At 49.4% G+C, this 10013-nt stretch overlaps 2 protein-coding genes across 2 annotated transcripts in view; one reads left to right on the top strand and one right to left on the bottom strand.

The window, feature by feature from the left end:
* The window catches only part of MAPK8IP3 (mitogen-activated protein kinase 8 interacting protein 3), a 36492-nt gene extending 33374 nt beyond the window's left edge, over positions 1-3118 (top strand). Inside the window, 3 exon segments of the mRNA XM_009585936.1 lie at positions 1466-1651; positions 1921-2064; positions 2640-3118. Coding sequence (XP_009584231.1) covers positions 1466-1651; positions 1921-2064; positions 2640-2761 — 452 coding nt within the window. The 3' untranslated portion in view covers positions 2762-3118.
* Positions 3119-8683: 5565 nt separating this feature from the next.
* MRPS34 (mitochondrial ribosomal protein S34) lies at positions 8684-9953 on the bottom strand (the record flags this gene model as incomplete). The annotated part of the gene is made up of 2 exons (XM_009585937.1): positions 8684-8961; positions 9911-9953. Coding segments are annotated over 2 exons (321 nt in total), but the record flags the coding sequence as incomplete, so codon positions are not given.
* Between the last annotated feature and the right edge of the window lie 60 nt (positions 9954-10013).

Genomic DNA, 10013 nt, shown 5'->3' with positions numbered 1-10013 from the left:
TCCCAGCCCAATGCAGGCAGGTGCTGCAGCACCTGCCAGCTGCAAGTAATCAACCAAGACTGTTAACCAGAGGGGACTTTGATAAACATTAAGAATTGTTTGGTTTTGTGCCAGTTAACGCAGGGTCTGAGTTCAAATTGATGCTTACCTTAGCCTCTCCAGAGTCAGAAAGAAGTATTTTTTTCTCATTGTAAGACATTTCTGTAGCTGTCCAGAAGCATTATCAACGCTTGTCTCCACCTTTTAAAGCATCTGATACTGGTTGCAGTAAGAAGCCAGATACTCCCTGAGAAGAAGTGCTAGTACCAGCCCTGTCTGTCAATCGGATGAGCTCATCCAGTTACAGCTGCTCACAGCAAACCAAAGCACAGAGGTGCAGAGAGCCTTCATCTTGGGGATCTTCCCCCTGCACACACTGATTCTCATTCTTCCATCAAAATATTCGTACTTGTCTCGCCATCCTGGCTTGAGCCTGATAGGTAAAAGTCTCCTGTGTCCCAGTTACTTAATAATTGAAATCCAGCCTAAGCCAAAATACAGAACTGCAAATACTTAAGCAAGCAATTCAGTTCTCTCACAGAAAGTGAAAGCCTTCTGATTTTAGTGCTGTTTCTGTTTTACTGACGTGGGTGCATGCGGAAGGAAAGCATCTCCCATCCTGAGCTCTGAGCACTGGTCTCTGTTCCTTGGTGAGTGGAAGAATTCACATTCTCGGAGCCTGGACATGACGGATGCAGGCCCCTGAGCCCACCTTGAAATCCTTGGAAGCTGTGCGTGGTGAACATCTTTTAGATGTTCATTGCTTGAGTAGCTGATCTTCTGGTGTCGTGGCTAAATCAAGGACTAAGGAAGGACCTCACTCCCCTGCTGTGACGTTTACTGAGCTGAGGTGCATTCACCAGACCCAGAGACTGCTTTCAGCAGCCTGTGTGCTCACGGCTTGGCGTGAGCAAAGGACTTAACTTGGAAATTGAGCAACTTCACCAATCCAGAATACAGCAGTAATTCTCCAGGTGCCCTTAATGTCTCATGGGTACAGTGGACATCTTTGGATACCTGCCAGGTACAAAAGATTGATCCTAGGACAGTAGGTGATTTCTGGAGCCTGGACAGGATTGCTATTGGTGAAGAGGCCTTCACTGGGACACCTCAGAGACCTTGTCTAGCTTGCCCTAGGGTCACTCTTGCCCAGCATCTCCAGGGATGTGTGCCTCATTAGTAGCCAAATACTAGATTTGATGAAAAAACGTAGTTTGTTATCATGAGTGTATTGTTACCAGCCTAAGAGAGGGACTGTATAGTCTAGTGTGGTCTCCTCCATCACATCCTTTACACAAGACCTTTGAGGAGACCTGTGCCTTTAAAGGTTTTCCTTAATGGCTCGTGAGTTTTCTCTTTGATTGAGTCCCTTCTGTAAATGGGACTCAAAGCCATCACTGACAATATTCCTCCTCCCTGTCCCTAGCCAACAAGACCTCACCAACCTCTGGAGAGGGAGGGGCCAGCCGCTCTGGCGGGGTCATCCACGTGTATGGTGATGACAACAGTGACAAATCTGCCAGCAGTTTCATTCCCTACTGCTCCATGGCTCAGGCACAGCTCTGTTTCCATGGCCACCGTGATGCTGTCAAGTTCTTCGTCTCTGTGCCTGGTAAGGACGAGCACAGCCCTTCCTTGTGAGGGTCTTGTCCCACCATCCATTCTGCAGCAGGAGCTTGAGCTGATCTGCAGGAGATGGCTGTCCATGCGATTTCTAGCACTTGCAGATCACCGTGGCTCAGACATCAGTAGTTTAAACTGCGGTGACTTACAGATTTCACCAGCAGAAGGAATTGGCCTGCCCAGTTGTGTTTGTGTGTGTGTGTGTTAACTGCATGGGGGCTGAGCAGAGGCAGTGACAGCACCTCTGTCCTCTCCCAGGCAATGTCCTAGCAACCCTGAATGGGAGCGTGTTGGACAGCCCTTCGGAGAACCCCAGCACAGCGGCCACAGAGACCGAGGGGCAGAAGCTGAAGAATGTCCTGGTGCTGAGTGGAGGAGAAGGGTACATCGATTTCCGGATCGGTGAGTGCCTGTGGTGGGAGGCATCTGGAACGGGAGGGGGTGCAAGGCCATGGTCATGGAGGGAGGGATTACTGCTGTGGGGAGCGAAATCTGGAAAGCAGTGCTCTCTGTTTCTCCTGCCTCTGGCTGTGAGGGCTGATAGCAAGCATTTTCCTTGCACAGCACAAGGCTGCCAAACCCTGCCCCTGCCTGTGCCTGCAGTGACACTCAGTCTGCGTTAATGACCCTAGAAAAAATAAAACCATCTGTGCCACTGGCTCCAAACATTGCTGCCCCGCTGTGGTCACCAGTGCTGCTCGAGGGCACTCTGTGTTGTAAACATCGGCTTCCCCGAAAGGAAGGGTGGTTTTCCCTAATGCTGGAGATGGTTTGTTCCATCCATACGGTCCTGCTTCAGAAAAGCATCATGTTGCTGTAAGTGTTCTCCAGGCATAAAGAAAGGTCTCAGCTCATGCTGTCTGTTGTCAGACTGCCAAGGCTGTAACAGGGATACTGGCCTCTTTGGAAGTATTCCAGAGCAGTGCAATTTGGGTTTTTCTTTCTTGCCTTTTTTACTCTCTGTTTTCTCTCTTCAGGGGATGGAGAAGATGATGAGACAGAGGAGAATGCAGGAGATGCCACCCAGGTGAAGCCAGTACTTTCCAAGGCTGAAAGGAGCCACATTATTGTGTGGCAGGTATCATATATCCCTGAGTGAGAATTTCTTCTCTCCCACCAATGTAAGTGTCCCTCCTCCTGCCTGAATGCCAAGATGTACATACAGAACGCCTGCATTATACCTACTGCTGGAAACTGACCCCAGACAACTGCAATGGCTCCTGCCTCGGACTGTGACCCCCTTCTAACCTCTGAACTTGCAGCTTTCATCTTGGGCCCGTGCGCTTTCTGCGTGGTTGGATTATTGTTCTGCTCTGGAGCTGGCATCTACAAGGAGAGAAATGGCAGTGCATTGATGAAGTGAAGCTTGGAGCTAGAACTGTGCGCAGCCTTTGCCCAGCGCTCGGGAGTTGGCAGCTGGATGGGTGGTGGCTCAGGTTCTCTGGCAGGTTGCCTCACTCCCACCTGCATGAGAAGAAGTACGTCCCCCTGGCGTCCCCTGCCAAAGCAGTGATGGTGAATCAAAACTTCTATAGCACCCTAGCAGAAATCCTTTCTAGTTCACCAGTGGACTCTCCAACTTACCCCTTAAGCACAGAATAATGTCCCACGGACTGAGAGCAGCCAGGTCCAGGTTCAACAGAAAGGAGTGTCAGGGTTTGGGCAGCACTTCTGCTGTTTGGCTGGAGAAGGCAGCAGTGCCATTACTGTGGGGAACACATCCTCCATACTTGCAGATGGAAAGTCTCCCTCCTCTGCTGCTGTTGTCTCAGCAGTCGTGTGCTGGGTGACTGTGTGTGTCTGGAGGGGATTGTTTGGTAGTCTCAGATGGGAGATGGGTGTTTGATCGAGGAGGCCACAGGGCCTTTGGAAACTGTGGTAGCAAAGCAGTACTGGAACCTTGCTTTTTTAAGAGCAGAAAAGGCAGCAATACTTTTAATTCTCCCTTCCAAAAATGCCCTTCCAGGCAGAAAAGAACTCTGGAGTTCATTCTGAAAGGTTCAGGAGAAAGCTATCTCTGCATAGCATTTGTTGGCTTTCAAAACACAGGCGAGGGCAGATGGTGTTGGTCTGCTGTGAATTCTGCATTAACACATTGAGATTACCTTGACTCATAAGGCTGTGTCCCCATCCCGGGAACTGCTGGAGGAGATGGCTGTTTTCCTTCACGCTGTGGCTGTTGGTTAGGAAAGACTGTGTAGGTGCAGTCAAGGTATAGAAAGGCTGTGTCTCACCTGAGGTCACACAGAAAAAGGAATTGAGGCCAGATCTCCTGATCTCTTCTACCTAACATTGTGAGCACTGACTTTGTTACTAAGTAGTTTGAAAAGCTGGAAATTTCTGACTCCTGAAAAGAATTGACAACCCCTGAGAAAAATTCTGATGGCCCTCCTTGTGTAAGCAGTGCTGGGGGATTGCAAATGTGCATCCTGCTTACACGAGAAGCAGCAAAAAATGGGGCCAGGGAGAGTGGTTTTGAGCTCCAGACGTAGCGGCGATGGTTTGTCCTCCCTTCCCGACAGCAGAAACAGTCCTGTCTCCCCAAGGACAAGTTCTGTCTCCTTTGAACACTCCCTCCTGGATGTGCAGGACTAGAGCACGTAGCGGTTGTTAGTGATGAATTTGGAAGCTCCTGGTGATCATGTTTTTTCTTCCCTGTGCTGTGCAGCACTCCGGGGTTCACAGTCCTTGTGCCAGTGTGGCAGTATGGGGACAGCTATGGGAAGCCTCCACCTTCTGGGAAGCTCCCAGTTGTGTCCTGTGCTTGTTGCCATGGACCAGGCTGCCCCCAAGGCTTGTAGTCTAAAGCTACTCATGTGCTGCAGGGATGTAGTATTCCCAGGGGAAGCTCTAACATGTGGCATCTGTCCTGATGCAGCAGCACTGAAATGATTTTTGGATCCACAGTTCAGAACAGGCTGGGGCAAGAGGACATCTCTGGAGAACAGAGGCCTCAGCCACCAAAGTACGGAGCCACAGTGGTGCCCACGCTGCCTGTGAGTGGTGCTGGTGACATGCGCACTACCATCACTTTTCACTGAGGTAGGAAACCAGCTGGATCGTGTCCTCCAGCCATTGGTACACCGGGCTCTATAGCTGGTGTTTGGCTAAGGGATGCTTGGAGCTGCCACCTGCATGCAGGGGGACCTTTCACCGGGGACATTTCACTGCTGACCGTGCCAGACTTCTCGTTCACTTTCCTAAAATGCTTTCCGCTAGGACGAGCTCTCTGGATCACAACACAGAGTGCACTAAAGTTAACAAGATCAACATTTAGACCACAGATTCCACAGACATAACAGTTCATCAGTTAGGGCCAGGTAAACGTCATAATTTGGGCTAATTGAAGGAAAAAAACACCCCAAACCCTAGTAGGCCCAGTTCCTTAGCTCTATCAACTCTTCCATAGGAAAATACAGAATTGCAACATTCTTACCTCTTACTGTTTGTTCTCTATCTGGTTTTAGCAGTTGAAGTGACAATACTTGGTTTCCTGTCACCCACTGGTGACCCTGGTAACATGAGGAAACCTGTCTTGAGCCTCTACCAACAGGTTCCTTTCCAGCTCGGTGCATGTTTTCCTCCAAGAGAAGCACATGTCTGAGAGGGGCAGCCACAGCTAAGTAGAACCAGCCTCTGTTGTCAGCTCCTGTGGGCGTTTGGTGGCTGCTGGGCAGCAAGGTGAGAACTGACTGGCTTCAACACACTTCCCTGTCGTATCTCCACTGTGATGTATGTAAAGTATCTTGTATGTTACAAAAGGATTTTAAAAAGTGTCTTAAGGCCTGTAAACTCCGCTATTTGTTCTGAAGATGGCATTCTGTAAAGAGACTGCTGTATGAATACGTTCCCTTGCTTTGTCCCCTATGCTATCAAACAACAAACCATATCTGTTCTGTATGTATTAAATGTGTTAACATCAGCAGGTGTGGGCGTCTTGTTCCTATAAAGGCACTGGGATTTCTGCTCAGTCTTTAAGGCACTTAAAAGGGTGGGAATGGCAGCAGCTCAAGTGTTCACCGTTGAGCAATTTAGTGGCAAGAAATGAGATGTGGATTGCTCACTGGGTCAGAGCAGAAGGGGCTGGTCTTGCAAGCCACAGTGCAATCCGTAGCTTCTCCCAGTGTCAGAAATAAAAGGCGGAAAAGACAACCGTGCAGCTGCTGGCTAGCTGCAGCTGTCCTCGTGATGTCCCCTTCAGGTGAGCTGCCAGGGTTAATACGTCAGGCTCAGCTTTCACCACTCAGTTTGCCAATGTCCCCTGTCAATACAGGGTGGTACTTCACAAAGTCCCACAGGAATTGGTGACATTCAGCACTGCAGGAAATGAGTTCCTCTTAGTCCCAGCAGCACTTAGACACGTTCATATTTATCTTGCGGACTGCATTAATTCAAGGGCTGTACATAGCAATAATAGACAAGGGAGCCACCTCCTTATGCCGAAGCATCTTTTGCCCTGAGCAGCTCCATGACGAACACCTGCACTGCAGTCCTGTGCAGGCCAGGCTGATGTACAACAGGCAATGCCTCCTGGGTTACTAGAAGCACCTCAACAACGAGGTTTGGAAACAGGCTCTGGGACCCAACCTGCACCCCTGGGGCTGCACCCTTCGGTACGGCCAGGAGCAGTTTGAGCAAGGCAGTGGGTGAAGTGCAGCCACATCTGGCACCCACCTGGGAGGCTGAGGAAGGGCTCACTACTGTTGTCCTTCAGACCACCACCCCCATGCTGTTAAACAATCCAGGAGGTTAATGCACAGGTTTGAGAGTCCCGGCAGAGCTCCCAGCATGTTCTAGGCATCAAATCCAACTCCTGGCAAAGTGGGGCTGTGCAGCTTTCCAGGAGGGGACCTTCACAATCGGACAAGGCTCTCGGGCTGCCCAGGGCTCTGTGTGAAGACATCCCCCTGCCAAGTGTTAAGGCCCTGAGGTCACCAGCAGCCAATGATTGTTCTGATCACCCCCAGCTGGGTCCCCACCTGTGTCTTTCCACCTGTTCCACTTTCCCCTGTGGCCCAGGAGTCTCGACTAAGCACTGGCTGGGGCCTTCAGTGTTTGCCTGAGCTGTGCTGTAGCTGTGCCTATCTCCAGCTGCTCCTAGATGGACCCCTTAGACTTGGGGGTTTGGACTAGATGATCTTCAAAGGTCCCTTCCAACCCAAGCCATTGTATCATTCTATACCTTACGGTGTATTATCTCCATCTGCTTTTGCTCCTGGCTGGGCTCCCTGGGTGGACCCTGGTCGTGGGTCATTTCTTGCCTTGAATGAGGCTGTTGGTGGGCCCTGTTACCAACACTTGGTTCTGCGCACTGTGATCTGACTCCATGGGCCTGTGCCCCATCAGGGAGGGCACTGCCTGTGCTGGGGTTGTCTTCAGTTCCTGGCTGTGCAGAACAGAGGACTAGATTGTTCTACTTGTCCCATCTAACTCACATCCACACCTCCTTTCCCACCTTGCTCGTCTTTGGTTTGTGTGCTGGTTCAGTAGCCCCTCAATCATGGTACGGACAACAAGGCACCAGCTCAGCCCAGCACCTGGCAGGGGAAGCCATGGAAACCAGAGAAGCTGTTTTCCATCAGCTGCAGCAGGAAGTCTCACAGCCTCAAACTGTTTGTGCCTTTAGCAACACTCTGGATTTTCCCTCCCCTGGAGACTCCCATTGCTTCTGAAGCCAGTGAACCAGCCCTGGCATGTGCCCTGCAGCGCTCCTGCCACAACAGAGGGACAAGAGCCCCCCTCTTCCCAGCCTTCATGCCTTGTCATAGGACCAGCTCTTAACTCATGAGAAAAACCTTCCCTCTTATCCTGTAGGAGCCTCTGGTGAGGAACCCCGTGGAAATCCACGTAGCCGATGTTGATCTGTTTGCTACTGCCCGATGACAGCCTTCTTCCTGGTGGCTGAGGCCACACGTTCCCTTGATCCACCTAGGCCTGCCATGCACACTGGGCAGGGCAGAGAGTCCAGTTTTTGCTTTCCCTCAGTAAATCCCTTCAGGCTACTTGTGATTTCAGGATGCTGCAGCAAATGGAACAGCACCTCTTGACTACCTACTACAGCAGACAAAAGAACTAAATAGCTGTTTCTGCAGGGAGGGTTACAGACCAGAACAGCTCTTGTGCCCCTCCACCCACACCCAGACTAAACCCTCCAACAGTTCCTGATGCAGCAGCAGAATCCACAGGCACCACAAGAGAACATGGAATGCTAAGAACTGCACTAAGGAGTTGCATTTTTCTAATGTTCACCACAACATGCTGCACTGGAACAGGTGGTAATTTGCAGTCGGCTTCAAATAGTAAGAGCCAATCCTGTATACTTTGAATCACCAAAATTAAAATGATTTCTCTATCTCCTGACAGCCATCTCTGGGAATAAGAGATGAATAAGCTTAGGATCCAAAGTCAAGTTGTGTTCCTCCCACGTTCATTGCCATCATATATAAATAACCCAGACAATTCTGCAGTGGTTAAGAGGAATCCAATGCTGTGCCTGTATTTGGTAAGCTAACGACTCTGCCTTTGGACCTCATGATGATCTCCGTGCACTGAAAAAAATACCAAGTTTTCTTAGAACTGCGCTGCAGAAATAAGAAAACTTTATTTTCGTTAGTAGATACATTTGTACACAGCTCTGTGAAATAATGTGATATTCTTAGTCATTTTTCTGTGATTTATGTAGGACCCAAATTATCTGAAAAATGTTCTTAAAAACCTAATTTTCAGGCTGTAGAGGAAATTGTCCTCCAAAGAACCATAGATGGATGACAGGAGCTATGCCTTCAGAGACTATACAGGGAACCAGGAAGGTTGCTCTGCTGACTGAGACCAAAGTTACAGAAAAAAAAGTCTGAATGCATCTGCATCTTTCCTTTCAGATGAGGTGACTGTACAGGGCTGGGGAGAAAGCTAGGAAACCTGGATACACCACACCACAGTGGACAAGGGGGTCTTCTGTAAGATGACGTGCTTCTAACACACAGTGAGAGCATGTGGGAAGCTCAGGACATAGAACAAGACTTTATACTGGCGTCCCTGTAGCTTTTTTCTTTGCACCCTGAAGGGGAGAGGCCATGACCTTCTCCAGATCAATCACTGGCTCCTCTGTGATTGGTTTTCCCTCTTTCTGCCACTGCGCAAGGATCATGGCTCGGAGCAGAGGCGGGTATGGAAGGTACCGAATGGTCTCCTCTGGCACTGGGGTGAACTTCTTGAAGGCTTCCTCCTCATGCTTGGGCACCATACGCCAGTCATGGTACATGACTTTGTCGATCTCTCTCACTTCTTCTTCGGTTTTTCCTGAGAAAAGATGATGAACACCAGTGGACAACGCTATTGACAACAAACTCCCTCTGGGAAATGCAGCAAGCGTCGACTCTCCAGTACCAAAGATGCTACAACAGGCAATAGTGAAGGAAGTTTTCAAAGAATCTTCCCTGCTATACTATGGGATCCCACTTCTGTCCTTGGAAATCAAGCGTAAACAGGCTGGAAGGACTACAGGCAAGTCGTTCCAATTCTCTTAATTTAAAATGTCACTTAATCTCTCTCTGGTTCAGTTTCCATGGCTAAGGAATGAACGTAATTTCTCTCTACGCTGATGAAACTTCCCTGGGAAATTTAATATTAAAAATACCCAACAACTTTAAAACCTTTGAATGAGAAATGTTTCAGAAACTCTAGTAAGCAACAATCATATGCCTAATATAAAGCAGCTTTAAAAAGAGAAATTCACTCACTCAACTCCAAGTGTTAATTTAAAATCCCAGTAACGTAAGTTTACTTGCCATCACTCCTGTTTTACTGGCGATTTTACTTGGAATACCCTCACGTGTTCATTCTGTGCCTTGCCTTCGAAGTCTCAAAACAGTCTGTTACCTCATCTAATCCCGTTAGCGCGCTGCCCTTCCCCACGGTCAGCCTACACTGGCTCTGCCACAACGTTCCTTAGAAATGCATTCTGTGAGGGCTAGATCCCAGCACTTGAAACTAAACCATGGAGAACTTATTTTCTCATTAGCAGATCTGCGAGAATCAGGGAGTTGGACTCGATGATCCTTATGGGTCCCTTCAAGCTCGAGATCTTCTATGATTCTACAATCTGAGAAAAATAAACTTCCCACATAGGGAGGCGGCGGTTCTCCTGCAGCTCCCCCACCCCCCCGTGCCCCCCGCACACGTTATTCTCCGGTCCTGCCCACAGACGCTCTCTCCAAACCTCGTATGTAGGAAAACAAGCCGGTTTTACCTCTGAAGGTCAGGTAGCCCCAGGCTCTTCCATGATCCATGTTCTGCAAAGAAGACAAGACCCTGTTGAGGGCACAAGCGGCGGGGAGCGGGGCTGGGGGCCG

The sequence above is a fragment of the Fulmarus glacialis genome, unplaced genomic scaffold (genome assembly GCF_000690835.1).
Source record: "Fulmarus glacialis isolate BGI_N327 unplaced genomic scaffold, ASM69083v1 scaffold10799, whole genome shotgun sequence".
Taxonomy (NCBI): Eukaryota; Metazoa; Chordata; class Aves; order Procellariiformes; family Procellariidae; genus Fulmarus; species Fulmarus glacialis.
Note: the sequence above shows the minus strand (reverse complement) of the source record. Positions and strands in the feature narration are given on the sequence as shown.